This window comes from Penicillium rubens, assembly GCF_028828025.1.
Source record: "Penicillium rubens strain IBT 27055 chromosome Unknown utg000004l_segment0_segment0, whole genome shotgun sequence".
Lineage (NCBI taxonomy): Eukaryota > Fungi > Ascomycota > Eurotiomycetes > Eurotiales > Aspergillaceae > Penicillium > Penicillium rubens.
Genome location: NW_026890602.1, coordinates 2104209 through 2121106, shown reverse-complemented (window position 1 = coordinate 2121106; position 16898 = coordinate 2104209). Strand labels below are relative to the sequence as shown.

The window sequence follows — 16898 nt, the reverse complement described above, 5'->3', positions numbered from 1 at the left end:
AATGCTGAATATTGCTGCGTGGTACCATGATGTAAACTGATATTGCAAACAGACATTTTACTCAGATGCGCAATAACTTGACTGCCCCAAGAGATAGACAGAGAGAGATGTGTGACTCATATTATGTAGTATCAAATCCAGGGACAGGGCAGGTTAGTGACACATGTACAACAACTGAAATGATGCTAAAGGGATTTTTTTGGATATAATCTCGTTTCGTATGCAGTAACATGAAAGGAAAATATAAGGAACGGTTAATGACCCATATGAACGCCTATGCGTTGTATTTTGACCGTAACTCTGGTTTCCAACTTAGGGAGATATAAGGTAGTTGTGCCTCCCTACATGCTGATGATATCGAATCAGAAAAAAACGGTCCGACTATCTTAGCGCAGTATTGAGCATAAAAAGAATCATCCTCATGCCCTATGATTCCATCAATGAAATTTCTCGTATAAATAATCATTTCTAGTGCAGGTGCCGCATTATACAGCAGGGGCCCCAAGATAGATCTCCCACGAAGATCCCCAACAATGAGACCCCACATTATCACCAATAAACATTGACTGTCTTCATCGCACGGCCATATATCATCAATATGTTGTGTATCACAAGCCCTATGTCGTACATCGTATAGGACAAGCACCGGCGTACAGTAGATCGACGCAGAACCACCTCGGAAAACACCGTATAACTAATGCAAGTCACGATCAAAGCAAGAGCTGCCATAGCAACCAGACACGCGTTCGACCACCATATCATGCCCATCTCCTGTGATGTCACTAGTGCGGAGAGTCGAATAAGCATCTGAAACGTATGTTGTATACTGTATGTTGAAAGTAAGTTAGAAGCACAAGCCCCTATTTCGGAACCCGTGGTCGAACAAAGCGCATCGCTGATATGGATATTAACTTCATCCACAGACCGGTTAATCCCGTCCTTGTATTCTCATAACCGCTCGAGTCGCCTACACAAAAGGCCCCAGCTTGAAACGGGCATCATATTGCACAGGGATTGGCTGGCGATCGAGCGAATGATAGAACGGTATATTGTAGGTTCTTGCGCGATGACGTAGTTGTGTTTTGTCGAGAGAACGCTAATAGTGCCCATCTCCTCCCTCTTTCGGTGATCATCGATGGATATTTCCATGGTTAGATGCTTTGTGGTTGGGGTTATTGCGATGAACATGAAACTGCTGGAAACATCGTTTCGTTTGCCGCTTCGATGTGCATCCTCCGTACTGAATACACCTTACAATATATTGGATAATATTGTAGGTTCTGGTTCTGGTTCTGGTTCTGAATTCAATGTTGCAGCTTAGTATATGTTTCAGTCCGTGTCATCTCGGCACCTGCGAAGGCACCCTATCATCACCCCGCCATAGATTGATATACAAATTTTCAATAATCAACGCCGTGTCATGTGCGAGGTGTCCACGGGTTTAAAATTGCATCATGGTCATTTGGGCTGTATATGCGACCGGAGATTATCAGATGTTCATATTACTGGCTAGACAGTGTCTCCCCGACTGCTGACACCTATATGCGACCGTTCCGGATTCAATGTTCTCATCTCCGTACTTGCGGTCTGCAGACTCGCTCAAGTATTAATTTTCCGGCATCCGATGCCATGTTTCGAAACACGGGTTTCCTATGTACCCATGTTGAAACGATCATTGGCAAGTCGATTTCGCACCCGATGATCAAACGTGACGGCCAACCATGTTCAGCGGAGAGGAGGTCATGGGCAGGTGGGGGTCCTTGATTATCAAGCACTTCTAGAAGATTTGCATCTGCCATGTTGAACAGTGGCGATATGTGCGTCGAAATCGAAATGTCGCAGGTATTCTGGTGCCTTGAACTTTGAAGAGTTCGGGCGCATCTGACGTGGATTCGCAGGGATGACCATCTATAGCGATTGCAAGAGCCGCAATATTGCGCAAAGTGGCGTGTGCCAAGTTGGATTGGTGCTCTATGAGAGGTTGCTATATCTGTTTATGCAGGTCTTGAGATAGTTATAAGCCGTATGCCTGCAATAGAAGAGGTGAAGGTACGCCACAGTGTCGATCGTATCCTGTTTCCAATGGTGAAGTGTATACATCGTACACCGCATAACTATCTATAGGTACCATGTACAATGCACAAGAATTCGTGCTAACATACTCCGTCCTAGGCATCCGAGTAACCAGGTAATGGGCAGTGCATAGACCGGCTTTCAACACCCAGACTACAGATCTCAATCGGACCGGACCGAGTCAAACGGCCAAGGCTGTAGCCCGTCGATCCCGAGCCAAATAATAGAACACTGCCACTGCAACCCCCTAGCTCATCGCATTACTGTCACTCGGTGCGACCGCTTGGCATAAACAATAGCACGTAAATAGTCAAGAGTGGTGCCAAGACTGTACTCATGCAAGCTCATGGTGTTGGCATGATCACCATGATCGCCCTTGGCAAGGCCATTCCCCCATACATTGCATTCGATAACCGGCACTACCGATACCAGGCGTCAATGAATTCGTTTTTGGGAATTCGCTATCTGTCGCACAGTGCTTGGCGTCGAGAGTGGAACCCTATCACAGAGCGGATGGTTATCGAAGAGGTTTAGTGCCAAGAGCTCTTCAAGAAAGGGGGTGTATCAAAATAGAATCATTGAACCTGAACCCCCTTTGTGGAGAACTCTCCTCCCTTGCTCTTTCTACCCCGTATTGTCACCCCGGAAATACTATTGTTCTCCAGGACTCCATACCAGGTCAAGTCATACCGGGCGACTTCTGAAGATTCAATGCCTAGGTCTTGGCAGTTTGCTTCACCTCGCGCTGTTGCCAAGCATTCCTCCGGTGTGGGCTAGAGCAACTGGCCGTCTCCTTGCACTGTGCACCGCCGGGTAGATCATTGATCTGCCTGTTCTACCTGTCTTGCCGATTGTGAACCCCCAGATTTATCTTGGCGGAGAGGTCATGAGGTTGATGTTTAGGTTGCGACGTTCCTCTGTAATTTGCTCAATGGAACGGTGTTCTCTGTGTGAGGCACGGGGTGGACTTGGCATTGTCCGAGTCCGATTCGATAGTTGGTTCTTTGACGTGATGAAGACCTGGGCTGGGGTACTGGGGTATGTGTCGGGACCCGGGTGGTCCATACTAGAGATATCCTGCACAGACCAGCAATTGGTATGATTTATTAGTCCTTGTGTATTGTCTTTGTGTGAAACATCTTTGTCCTCGGGGGAATATCCACGATCCGCCAAGACCGCACATTCCTGTGCTCCCTACGGAGTATTGATAGAACAAAGCGAGGAGAGCCTTTTTCCAAATTGGGAGATTGAAATCAATCGAAATCAGAGTCAAGTGATGTCAAATCTTGGAAGAACATGAATACAGCAGTATATTATTTGAGACAAGAATATCAAAAGTCAATCCCTACTACTCCGTATAGAGAAACAAGAGCAAACGCCGACAGGGCTTTCGTAACTGCATCTGGCACAGTGCAGTAGCCCCAAAGTGCCAAAAGTGGAGGAAGATGAAAATGCCTCATACATTGTCTTAAGTACTTACAACATAAATGCTCTGGTAAATCCTCGGGCTGTTTCAAACCATTTACCCGTCCCGCTTATCGCGCATTGCAGCTTGCATTCGTCCAATCTCGTTACTTCTGGACCACTCCACTTCTCCTGGTCTTCCCGGTCAACCATTTCTGGTATTATTCTATGCGCTTCAATTTGGAGTATACGGAGTACAAAATATACAGTTCGATAACGTTTGGAAATAAACATCCAGCTCGTGCCATCCTCTGCCCGTATCCCCGCACAGTTCACACCTTATTGCGCTAGACACATTACTTACAACACACGAAGTACACTTGGCGACTTGGAGTTGGGGTAAGTGCTATACAAGCGGGTCAAATTGCTAATCGTCTTAGTGACTGCCACGATGACCGGAGAAATTCCCACAATTCAATTTTACAATCCCATCGTGCCACGAACACAACGCTACTACTAGTGACCCTCCCATATCAAACCATATCCCCGTATAGAACATCCTCTGCAAACTTCTCGCTCTTTCCTACTCCACTTGGGAGAACTTCTCCGTGGGATCGGGAGGGGGTCGGGTCTTCTTGGCCCATTCCACAATATCCCAACCGTATTATCGCCCAGGATTGGCCTTTTAATTTCTTCCCGCCAAAACGGGAGAGAGCCCAAGCCCAAGTCCAAGTCCCAAGGAGTGAGGGGTGGCCAAGAAAACAGCCGCTTCTAATCCCGCCGGCGAAGTCGCTGTCAGCGCGGGAACTTTTGTCCTCCATGTACAAGAGGACTTTGTAGACAGTTTGGGTACATTCGTATCCTTGTACAATTTTGGATACGATGTATATTTTCAAAACAGTGTTTCGCGCCCCGGTTCCCTTCCCCCTGTTAGGGAACTGAAGACGTAAGAAACATACTAAAACACGGCGAATCGCTTTTTATGCAAGACCGCCGCTCGCCCGTCAACAATTGTCCTTGTCCTGTGTACGTAATATGTAAACAAAATGACAAAGGAACAAAAGAAATAAAAAGCAAATATAATATCAAAGCCCGACAGGGAAAATTGAAGCAATATGAACTCAATGGCTTCGAACCCGGGTCATCCCCGCCGCACAGCCGTTGCGTTGCCAACAAGCTTCTTCCACAATTCGATTCCAAACTCAACTCATTTCCCACGGTCACCCGGCTCGAGGGCATATGCAGTTCAGTGAGCTTGGGTTTCGCTTACAGGGGTTATGCCTGCTCGAACAAACGGACTGTAGGGGGATCTCCTCGGATTCGAGAAGCTTGTCGCGATCTGAACGGGGGGTTCAGGGCCCTACAGGTTTAACGAGGGGTTGGTGGCTGCAGTCTGCATATCTCCGGGAACCAGTGCGACTTGTCAACCTCGGGTGATCTTTTCGATTACTGGTGGATATTTTCAAGTTTTTCTTTTCTTAAAGGAGTTTTTTATTGTCCGAGTTACGCGATACACTTTGGAGACTGGTTTGCGCAGGGAAGATCTTGCCCGGTCAGCCGGTCTAGGGCTGATAGTGATCGTGGCTGACCGCTGTTCTTTGTAACGTGCAAATATTCGTAAGCTTTAATGCAGGTTACTCGTGCTTGTCTGTTATCGGGCATAGAGGGATTTTCCTTTCTGGTTTCGGTGATTAGTTGTGTGGAGATGATGAGAAACCAAGCTGCCTGTTGAAATATCTCATCGTACTCCGCGAGCTGTATGTTGTACTCCGTACTGTAGATCGATTGCATGCCCAACTTGACGATCATGATCGCTTCGCCTCTGGATGACGAAACGGTTGATGTCTAAATTTGGAGGGTCGAAGGAGGCCGTGCTAGCAAAGGGTTGGGCTGGGCATCCCTAGTAGAGAACATGACTGCCTTTGGACTTGGCACTGGAACGAGAACCAATGGAGATCATCGATTATATCTACTCCTTACAAATACTGGATGTACCGCCTGTACTCCAGGGCTATGTGCGATGTTTAAGTATACCAAGACTGATCTACCGGGAAGGAGCAGAGCCAAGAGTCCATTTTGAGGTGAGTTCGGGGACAGTGGATACGACTTGGTGTGTAGTATCCATATGTACTACACGTAGTACTTCTGTACGGAGTACACAGCCCGTACGGCGTATAGTTTGTCTTGCACAATATGCAACCTCCAATCTACCCAAGACTTCTGTACCCGAGAAGCTCCGGACTTGAGTCATGAGTTTTGAAATTGTGTAAGGCTAAGACGGGGAGAGCAAGTTGTGAGTAAGTAAATGACTAATATCCCATGTCACTCTACGTCAGATGAAGGGAGTCTTCCGCATTAGGAGCAAGGGCAGAGAACAGGAATCAATACCAAGCATTCAGGTATGACTCGAGAGCTCGGCGAAGACTGCCAAGAGCCTGATGTAGACAATCGAAGTAGAAACCGTGAAGCGCGTACGGCGCGTTTATGGTTTTTGGAGTTATCTTCTCATTACGAGTTTCGGTCGAGTAAGAGAATTCAGCCTGTTAACGTTCGCTTTAGGGCAAGTTCGGTCAAGGCTGACCCGTGGACGGCTCGGCAGCGTTCAGGCACAATGGGTATTTTTCATACCGATTTTCATTATGTGAGTGGCCTCTGTAACTGGGATATGACCATACCAATACGAGCCACCAATAAGAAAAGTTGCCTCCGGAGGTTCTACAATATACACGGAGTACAGATATACCTAGGTAGTACTACAATGTACGGTGAAGATATCAAGGCAGATTTTTCTTGATTACTATTCCGTACCAGAATTTCATGTAAGTGGATTCGCACAGTCCACGGCAAGTATTAAGAGAGGTCAGGTTCAATGGGGGGTTTCGAAGGAGAAAAAGTGACCCTGAAACGGGTTTAGTCCCAGCACAAAATCCCTCATAGCCAGCGGCCACCGACTCAACAGGCAATGGTCATCATGGTCCACCTGAATCAATTGACCTCCATACTCGAAATGAAACCCGTCATGTTGAATACATTTATATTCTTTTCTAAAACGAAGCACTTAATATAGATACCAGGATTAATATAGAACAGTATAGCCATAAAGAAATCAAGAAATAAAAAGAAAGACTATACATATGTATATAGTACAATGTACGAAGTAGTAGCGCAGGAACCACCAGTGGCAAGACATATTTCTTAGTCAGGTACAACACGGCCATAGAAATCGGAGTACATTGTAAGGCAAATTGAAAAAATTGGGGGTCCATGGGGTGAAAAGAGAAAAAAAGCAGGAAAAAAAAAAGAGGAAATCCCAAAAGGTTAGGGAAATTAGAAAAATTACGAAAAGAACGGAAATTGAAAAATTAAAAAAACGTGGGAAAGGGAAAAATAAAATAAAAAATTCAAAAAAGACCAGACTATTCCCAAAACGACAGTGCCGAGCTGCCGTATCGTCACTCCCACCACTTCCCCCCCTCCAAGACATCGGAGACCCCTGCACCTTTTCTATGCGCGATCTTCCTGTTCTGTTATTATTGTCAACCTTTCCCCAAACTTCTCCTTCCTTTTACTTCCTTTTATTCCTCTTTATAATCTCCACTCCATTTTTCGTTTCTTGACATTCTCGACATTCCTCTCCTTTTTCCTTTTTCTTTATCGAGATCCGAAAAGCACGGACCTTCAAGCCTGGAGGTATTCGAGAATCAGATCTAGTCTCCAGCTCCTCAACATTGAGTTGCCATTCTTAGGCACAATTATCGATCTTGGCGAATACCCTTCTTCGTCTCGAAACCCCCTAGTCATGCGGTTTATATCATGACGTTAGTCCTCGTTCGGGACATCTTGTTCTGCCCTCAAGGTCGATCGATTTTACATTGATCGATTATCAAGGACAGCATTCGTTGAATGAAAGACCTCTTTCAAGCAACGTCTTAACCTCGCCTTTAACTCGATCCTACGCCACTTGCCTCACCCTCCTCCTTTTTCTATACTGGAACTATACCGCGAACCCTTCTTTCTTCCTTTCGAAACCATGGCACAGACTCGGGACGGAGAAAGAACGTTTTCTTTTCATAACTTATTGAAGATGCTCCTCTCGCCCAACTCGTCCAGCAAGCCGGCACATGGCGAGGCCGACGTGCCCGAGGACGTCGATGAACCCCCTGAAAACGTCATGCACGCCACCTCGATGAACTCCGACCAGATTGTGCTTTCCCGCCCGACAGTGAACCGCAAGGAATCACTGCTCACGCGCGCGTTGAAGAGCAGCCCGGAGATGTCCCCAACCGATCCACACGCCTCCCACTATGACTCCTACATGTACCGATCCTACCCGCATAGCAACATCAGTGGCGTCTCGACCGCCGAGTTGACCAGCGACGGCGGCCTCACGAGTCCATCCTTGTCTAATACTCCCAGCCCACCTTTACCACCTCAAATGATGAAAAATGCCGCGTTGATGGGAAAGAAGAATTTGACACCCAAGGTGAAGGTCGTTGATGCCAGTGAAACTTCTGTCGAGGCCAACCTTGGCCGCAAGCGATGCATTAGCTTCGCTTGTGGTCGTAAGACTGATGAGAAGAATGAGCTGGGATCTCCCGTCTCACCTTCTGGGTCACAAGTAGTCACGCCCAGAGCCCAAGCACCAAAGGAACTCCCCTCGGAGGATGTCTCGATTCAACCCCTCAAGCGCAAAACCACACTTACTTTCGCGTGCCCTGGACGAGAGACTGCCTGCCAGAGAGAGAGATCTCCGACACGCAAGCCCTCCCCCCGGCCGCGATACCGTGGCTCCCCTGCACCTGCTGCTCGCAAAGCATCTCCCATCCCGAAGGAAACTCCGAAGGAGGTTTCCAATGATAAGTCTGTCTCTGCGTCTACAGAGCGCAAAGGTGTCCCGACCAGTGGACTGGGCAAGTTCGAGGAATCCGAAGCTACTCGATTCCACGAATTTGCTAGCTCAATGGACGAAGACGATGAATGGGTAAACAGGGAGGCTGACTATACGCAAAAGATTACTTTGAACGACTGTATGAAGAAAGAGATGGCTATCCGACGGCTCGGTGAACAGGCAGAGGAAGAGGCTTTGGAGGAGGAAGAGGATATGGAGGACCTTCCTGACGACGACGAGACCGTGCACGACTTCTCTTCGGACGACGGCAACGAATCGGACAATGAGGCTGGCTTCGCAGATTCGGACGAGAGCGACGATGATGGCTCCGACATCGAATTTTGGGGATCATCACACCATATCCCAGAACCCTCCAGTCAATCCACCGATGCACGCCCCTCGACCATGGAACGCCGGGCCTCGAACACATCCTTCGACTCCATGACGGATGATCACTCGAACTGGCTCCCAGCCCCCGTGCAAAGGATCACTAGCCGTCGCACTTTGAAGACCTCCAAGAGCATCAGTATTCGTCCGAAGACCCCGAACCTTCCTGATAGCACCGACTTTGTCTGTGGAACCCTGGATGAGGATCGCCCCCTCGAACTCGCCTACAAAACTTGCCTCGAAGAACGACGCCGCCTAAAGGAAGTTATCATTCCGCAAGATATCGATCCCAGCTTCCCCACCAGCGACCCGGAGGACAATGAGGACCTCGAACCATCCGAGGAGGAGATTTCCAGCATGTGCTCCGTCACAGGTCGCCGCGATGAAATTACCCGAGGAAGGCCAGAGGGCGATGCCCGCAGACAATCACCCCGTCGCTCCCCCAGACGTTTGATGTCCCCACCACCCCGTCGCGCTGGCCGCACGTCTCCCAAGCGTCTCAAGTCCCCACCCCCACCCATGAAAGCGAAGTCGTCCACCCCAGCGACGTGGGAAATCACCGATGATATGCCCATCGTCGAGTCTATCGGAGGTGTCAACATCAGCCACCTGGTTCAGCGCCGGCCTCTCGTCCGTACCAAGTCACTTCCCCGTGTCCCCAACCCTTTCTTCACCGGCCTGGACAAAGATCACAGGTGGCAAGGCATCCCGCCATTCTCTGAGTCGCCAGAGCACGAACACTCACGTACCCGTGAGCTACACACTCGCGGCCCAGTCGACATTGTCGAAGGGCTCGAGAAGAAGCGCCAGAAACGCAAAGAAAAGTTCTGGCGTCAACATTGCCGCAAAGCTGCCAAAGAGCAGATGGGCAAACGGCCTGTTCCAGGCCATGGAGCCGAACGGATGAAGGAGCTTGGCCTCGAAGTTGCTGAGAGGTGCAGAGCTTACGGCGTCGGTCAAGACGCCCAGCTCGTCCTATCTGTTTAGGTATCCCTACCTATGGAACTTGTATGGAAAAGTTTCACCCCTCTGTTTATTTGACTTGTACATACTTCTTGTCACTTTTTTTTCCCCCGGGGTTCTTTTTTTTTGTCTTCCCCTACTCGGTCAGCGATCCGAGTGCCTTTCGCTTTCTTACATATATTAACCCACTTTGTGTTATCTACATGAATGGTTGCTTTACCCTTATCCCTTTTCCCCCTTTTCTTCAATAATTCCTACACGGAGGTGGCTCTTTCTTTGCATTTTCTGTCAGAAGTATATCTTATCCTTTCTTTTCCCTCTTTCCTTATACTGCAGTCCTATGGACTTGCTGGAGGTCGCTTCCTTTGTTGTCTTGCATGGCTGCGGTGCATATACCCCCTTTATGGCTTTTCCGCATTGTGAATAAAGAGATCCATCTGTTTGATGGGAGTGAATATGAATATATTTTAGATGAACCTTTCCTACCTAGGTATAGTAGATGGAAACAGTAATCGTATCACGAGACTCAAGAGTAGTGGCGAGCCTTTGCCACGATAGACTTAGCCAGAGAGAGGTACGCAATTATGATCAATATTCCCAACAAATCAAAGAAGAACCTACAAAACCATCCATATATACCCAAATCAGCCCAAATCCCCAAGTCGTAGCTTATCGCTGCGCGATGATTCCGTCTTCCTGCCTAAGGCACCAAACTCGATCCCCGAAAACAACATCAAACCTGTCTTCTTTGCTTTTATCTCTTCCAACCCCGGTCCATCCACCTCTCCCAATCGGCTCGTCACTGATCTTAACCTGTGATCCCTGCTCGTCACCCTCATCCATTATTTCCTGACTCCGGCCTTTCACCATGTGGATCGTCAACTGGTGTAAGTACCCTCCCGATACCACACCGGTCACTTGCAATCACCGTCCGGGCCCGCACCCGGCCACCGAGGAAGAAGGAACGAGATATCTCTCTGGGCAGCTTAGCTGCGTTGGAACTGAGCATGTCTTCATTCCGACTCCGACCCCGACTCATGCGACGGCTGTGCCGCGGTACCGGCTTGCTTGTGATCGAGATGTGTGTCTCGAGGTACAAGGTGCAATTTGCTGATCTCTCTTCGTGTCCTGTAGTTTACGATATCCTGGCCTCGCTGGGTCTTCTCAATAAGCACGCCAAGCTCCTGTTCCTCGGTCTGGACAATGCCGGCAAGACGACGCTGCTGCACATGTTGAAGGTGAGTCGAGCGTTGGTGTTGAGTTCGGGAATAGAAGACCTAGCCCTTTTGTTTTGAATTTCGATGGCAACATGGCTCGAGTCTGGTTGCGCTGGGTTGCCCCACAGATTCGGGTGCTTGGATATAGCACAGGAGAAATGAGGACTGGACGCTGTATGGGGCTGTTTGCTGACAGGACATTCAACAGAACGACCGTGTCGCCGTCCTGCAACCTACCGCACACCCGACCTCCGAGGAGTTGGCTATCGGCAACAACCGCTTCACGACCTTCGATCTCGGTGGTCACCAGCAGGGTGAGTGACACTCTTGATGGGGACTCGTGATGTTGCGCCAGCATACTGCCAAGCAACATAAACAAACACCCCTCCGCAGTCGATCTTGAGATAGAACATAACTAACGAGCCTACCTTCTCCGTTCAGCCCGCCGTCTCTGGAAAGACTACTTCCCCGAAGTGAGCGGCATCGTCTTCTTGGTTGATGCCAAGGATTACGAGCGCTTCCCCGAATCGAAGGCCGAGCTCGACGCTCTCCTCGCCATGGAGGAGCTCTCCAAGGTTCCCTTCCTCGTTCTCGGAAACAAGATCGATCACCCCAATGCCGTCAGCGAGGATGAGCTGCGCCACCAGCTCGGTCTCTACCAGACTACTGGTAAGGGCAAGGTCCCTCTCGAGGGTATCCGGCCTATCGAGGTGTTCATGTGCAGTGTTGTTATGAGACAGGGTAAGTTTCGTCGATCCCGAGGAACCTTGATATACCGTGGAAACCGGGATCGTGGTGGCTAAGCACGCATTCGAACAATTATAATTAACTTTTCTCCTTTCTCGCAGGATACGGCGAGGGAATCAGATGGTTGTCCCAATACGTTTAAACAGAGAGTCTTCTCTGTTCCCCCGACACAATCGATCCCCTCTCCAACCAGCTAAGCCCAAATCCATACCAAGAATCCAAGTGAAATGAAACTGGCTGGCTTTGGCTTCAGCTTTCTCCGACATTCCTCTACACCCGAACACCCCATATCTAGCTATGCTCCACAACCCCTCCCACAAACCCAATCCAACTTTATCCCCGGACGTACCTGTACGTCTTGAATGTGTCACTCGACAATGTACCTCACTCGTCATGTTTGTTCAATTCTTCCTTCTTGTGCTCTGCGCTTTTGATTGAGCTAGCTAGCTGGTTTTTCCTGGTTACTATAGTCTAAAGACTCGAATTTCTTTCTTTTTTGGTACAAAGTATAGGAATGATTTGTTCACGTCTACAATTGTGTTCGGTTTCAGTGACGCGGAATCTCATGGCTGATAGTTGCTACATATCGAACACTCTATTGACTATGGTCTGCACGTTCTTCCGTCAATTGATACAGTTCGTTTCCTAGCTCTGCATTGGGTCGATGCTTCGGGACAGTAGAGCCCTAGAGGGATTCATTTCCGTCCATGTACCAATCACACCGAAGACATCATGAACCACAGGATTCACACTACCTTCGCAAATTACATTTCGAAAACCACCTAAATAAAGCGCATGCGAACTTCTAGACCGGAAAGCTTCGTCCGTAAGGATAAGATATAAGATACATCCTCGTGGCGCACTTGTGAAACGATAGTATTCTTCCTCGATATGCGAATCGCTTAGCGAAGCACAGCTTCAGCTCCGTCGTGACTCCGCATGAACCCCCCTACCCCATCGCGAGCACATCAGGATGAATATCTTAGACATCAAGCGCTTATAATCATACATGTTCATCATGATCGTCAAAAGGGAAGTGGTCCAGGAGCGCCGTCTTCTCAATACCGGTGCTTGAATTTGCCATCAAGCCTTCCTTGATGGCCTTGATGACCGCCATAGACCTTTCAAGCTCGTCCTCATTTGGGACCCAACCAAGAGCGTCCGTGTCTATGATATCCCTCATCTCCGCCAATTCTTGCAACTTATCCTGCTCCTGCTTGTAATCATCTAGGCACTGCTCAATCTCTTCCTCAGAATAACGGACCGGAATCTCGGCAGACTGTGTATGTTTCGATTCTCCATCAAGATACATCGGCCAATTTCGATACGTCTGTATTATAGCGTGCTTCAATGAGACGGAGTCGCCTTCCCAAGGGGCGCCGGCATAATGGAATAGCTTGGCTCGGAGCATGGAGTTTTCGTCTCGGAAAGCATCAAAATGATCCGGTAAGCGCGTCATAGTCAATGCCGCATAGTAGAAATGGACAATCCGTTTTCGCATCGTCTCCTGGACCATTGCTTGCTCTTCCTGGCTTAGCTGGTCGAAATTCTCCGGTAGTTTGACCTCTGGTTTGGCCAGCGTTTCTGATAACGGATCGCCCCAATTCTGGAAATGCTTCGGTATACCGGCACATAGGCAGAGTGGCAGGACTACCGCATGCTGCCAATCAATGATTCCCACTACGTCGCTAGACGCATTTACTAAGATGTTATTAGGCGAAAAGTCCGGATGGCGGAGAGTTGGCCGAGATAGAGGGTGATCTGGTGGGACTTCGAGATAAGGCGCTAGCTTTAGATAGTCGGAAAGGAGAAGCTGGTGCTGAGCGGGGGATCGTTTCTGAAACTGGTGCAATTCTCGGAGATATCGTTCAACGTGAAGACGCGGTTTGCCGAATCGTTCACAGAAGTCCATTTCACGCCTGGCAGGTGCTTCGAAGCATGTAGTAAACGTACTCCCTATTTAAGTCAAAATCTGCGGACGAGAAACAACGTGAGATGGAACGTACATGGACCACGGTCAATCTCTAGTAATGCCCGCTCCTGATACCACCATTCATACTGTGCAGTTGGGCCGATGACAATTTGTTCTGGTGAAGATAAATCGGAATTTTGAGAGACAGGAATAGCTCTCGATGAGTAGCTGAGGTCACGCCGATAGTAAAGGCTCCCATTCGCTGGAAATCCAATGCTCATGAATTGTTTCTCTACCTCGACAATCTGCTTCATTATCTTAACTCGGGTCTTCGTATCCATAGAAAACCACTGATCACTTAAGGGCGTTCCGTCGATCTTTTCGAGCAGAATGTACTCGGCTCCAACGGCGTTTGCGTGATCCGGAGAATACCCGAGAACCTTCGGGACAGGGACGCCATGGGAACGCAGGAAAGCGAGAGTGGCAGCCTCACTAGCCACAGCATGGTGCTTGGGAACAGTTGTGTTGTAGGGTAGTCTTGCAAGCACGGCATAGCCATCATCGAAGGTGATTTGCAGAACACGGTTGAAACCCCCTTCAGCGAGTTTGGTGATTGAAACCATGTCATTGAGATGTCTGCTGACAGAATGACATACTGCTCTAGCAAGTGCATCCACATCGAATGTAAGATGGCGCTCAGCGCGCCGGAGCTTTTCATTGAATCTGGTTTGACAAATCACGTTAGCATAAGGCAATTGACATCCATAGATATTAAGATCAGATCGCTGAGCACAACTCACAGAAACCGACCAGAAGAGTGCTCAAACAGATCATGATTACCACCCCAAGAGCTCACTTTTCCCGGCAAGGTCTTGTATGGTCTTTTAAACAATCTCGAAATGGCTCTCATTTTGGACCGGATGATGAAAGGTTGATAGATTAGTTAGGTTGTGAGGACATCAAGTCCCCTAACTAGCCTATATTGCAACTGGTGTTTTATAGTAGGGTTCATATTCATATGTATGGAGTAAAGGAGTCGAATTAAGGTAGCCTAACACGGTAGCACCTGGGTAGGTAGGTAGGTAGTGGACCTCGGTAGGGGAAGGCGCTAGCTAAAGCTACCCGTGAACTTAACCCTGGAAAGCACAGGGCACGTGACCATTTCTATATAAAATTGAACTGCTATTGCTACCTCCCTACGTAAGATGTTATCATACTGGGATACTCATATCTTGAATCTATTCAAGTACCAACAAGGGCGGAATTAACTACCCATTATAAAATACGACAGATATCTTGACCGACATAAGCTCAAATGTGATTCTCACAGCCCATATAACAATCTAGACCTCCGAAGAAACCATTCCATGGCCGAACTAGATTCACAGAACACCGCTAGTAACATAGACACCCATTCCCAATCCAATATACGATGCATTAGGGACAGAGGTACTACTACCGCCTCGTACGTGTCGGACTAGAAAGACGATTCGAAAGACGAATAGAATTCGATAAGAAAACAACAACACATGTGGTCAAGGAACACGACAATAAGAAGTAAGAGAAAAAAGAGAAAAGATAACCAGTTTCCCTACCCCGTTCCCGAGATGCCGAAAGGAAAAACATTCCAGTCCAGATGGTTAGAAACAGAGACAGAGAAGTCGAGAAACAACGAAGAAATAAGCATTTGAACTCCGCTCCGGAAGTACAGAGGGTCGCACGGGCCAGGAAATGATGGGTGACTGTTGTGGTTTTTATCGCATGTCGCACTTAGGGAGAGAGCCCGGGGGTCTGGAGGAGTTGAGAATGTGACTGTGATATTATCGGTGCGGGAGTTGAGGAATATCGGGCTACCCTGGGTGCGGATGAGGGGTTCCTCGGTCGTTCATCGTTTTCGTGGATCCGGTGGGGGACTCGCGGGGGTTGTAGGGAGGATGTCATGAGGGCGCTGTTAAAGAGATTTGTGAAAGGCTTATCTCCGCCCGAACCTGCTGCACATGGGGAAGCTCGTATTGATTCTTTTATTTCTTCTTTTGCTTTCGCGGAGGAGTGACGGGACCGCCGGCGCTCATGCCACCGTAAACGTACTTTTGCTTTTTCTCCGCTGGTTTCAAGATCTACCGGAAGAAAAAGGGAAGGTTAGAAACTGAAAAATGATCTCGGGGATGGAAATTCCATAACTCACCTGGAAGGAGCAGAGCAGACTCTCGTCCACGCTCATCATTGCACCGGCATTATCGAATTCACCACAGTAGTTGGGCGCACTGAATAGTGTAACCAGCTGGCGCTTGGAGAAGAATTCGTATCCATCCTCAACAACTTGGTGTGCACGGCAGATCAGATCCATATCGTGTTTTTGGAGGAAGCGCGAGACCACGTCGGGGCCGAACGTGAATGATACACCTCGGTCGTTTTCGCTCCAGCCGGTGATATCCTTATCGGGGTCGGACCACAGGAGATCGCACAGGAGACCGCAGTCGGGAATCTATTTCAGTCAGCGATGTTGGCCTTCAGCCGAACGAACCCAGCGCCACACTGCCACTTTTCTTTTCGCTGCCAATAGAACCACATCCACCAGAGAAGGGGGGGGGGTGAAACCGGAGAAGGGGAGAAACTTACATCCGTGGGGCGCATGACACGGCGGATCTGCTCCATCGAGTTGAGATCCGGGCTCAGACCACCGTGCATAGTGAAGATCTTCTCATCAATGATGGCGGCAATGGGGAGGCAGTTAAAGCAGTCGGTGAAAGTCTTCCAGAGCTTGATGTTGTATCGGCGCTTGCATTCATCGTAGAAACCGTAGATACGGTTGATCGAGGCACACTCGTGGTTTCCACGCAGAATGAAGAAGTTTTCAGGGTACTTGATCTTGTATGCAAGGAGGAGGCAGATGGTCTCGAGGGACTGCTTGCCACGGTCGACGTAGTCACCGAGGAAGAGGTAGTTAGCCTCTGGTGGGAAACCGCCATATTCGAAGAGACGCAGGAGGTCATAGTATTGGCCATGGATATCGCCGCAGATCTAGCGAGACGCATGTTAGACGGAGGCCGATTCCGACTCAAGAGACCGTTCGGACACCAAAAAAATTCGTACCTTGATGGGCGCTTCCAGTTCGAGAAGAATGGGCTGAGAAATGAAAATCTCACGAGCCTTGGTGCAGAGGAAACGGATCTCTGACTCGAGCAGCTGAACCTGCTTTCCAGGGCGGCTACCCCTCACCTCCAAGAGCCGGTCGATGATCGAGTCCAGATCCACTTCCTGGTCGGCCATGGCTAATAACGTCTAACGAAAACACGAAAGAAAGAAG

The 16898-nt window shown here is 48.7% G+C and overlaps 4 protein-coding genes across 4 annotated transcripts; 2 read left to right on the top strand and 2 right to left on the bottom strand.

The window, feature by feature from the left end:
- Positions 1 to 7561: 7561 nt before the first annotated feature.
- N7525_010771 (DUF2457 domain-containing protein) lies at positions 7562 to 9739 on the top strand (the record flags this gene model as incomplete). Its single annotated transcript, XM_002561244.1, has 1 exon — positions 7562 to 9739. The coding sequence occupies one exon, from the start codon at positions 7562 to 7564 to the stop codon at positions 9737 to 9739; it is 2178 nt and encodes a 725-aa protein (XP_002561290.1).
- An 844-nt stretch (positions 9740 to 10583) lies between these two features.
- sar1 (Arf family GTPase SAR1) lies at positions 10584 to 11821 on the top strand (the record flags this gene model as incomplete). The annotated part of the gene is made up of 5 exons (XM_002561245.1): positions 10584 to 10602; positions 10850 to 10953; positions 11141 to 11246; positions 11374 to 11673; positions 11781 to 11821. The coding sequence occupies 5 exons, from the start codon at positions 10584 to 10586 to the stop codon at positions 11819 to 11821; spliced, it is 570 nt and encodes a 189-aa protein (XP_002561291.1).
- Positions 11822 to 12682: 861 nt separating this feature from the next.
- On the bottom strand, positions 12683 to 14501 carry N7525_010769 (aminoglycoside phosphotransferase family protein; the record flags this gene model as incomplete). The annotated part of the gene is made up of 3 exons (XM_002561246.1): positions 12683 to 13635; positions 13686 to 14314; positions 14392 to 14501. The coding sequence occupies 3 exons, from the start codon at positions 14499 to 14501 to the stop codon at positions 12683 to 12685; spliced, it is 1692 nt and encodes a 563-aa protein (XP_002561292.1).
- A 1111-nt stretch (positions 14502 to 15612) lies between these two features.
- Positions 15613 to 16861, bottom strand: glcA (type 1 serine/threonine-protein phosphatase catalytic subunit GLC7; the record flags this gene model as incomplete). The annotated part of the gene is made up of 4 exons (XM_002561247.1): positions 15613 to 15708; positions 15777 to 16076; positions 16211 to 16612; positions 16685 to 16861. The coding sequence occupies 4 exons, from the start codon at positions 16859 to 16861 to the stop codon at positions 15613 to 15615; spliced, it is 975 nt and encodes a 324-aa protein (XP_002561293.1).
- Positions 16862 to 16898: the final 37 nt, after the last annotated feature.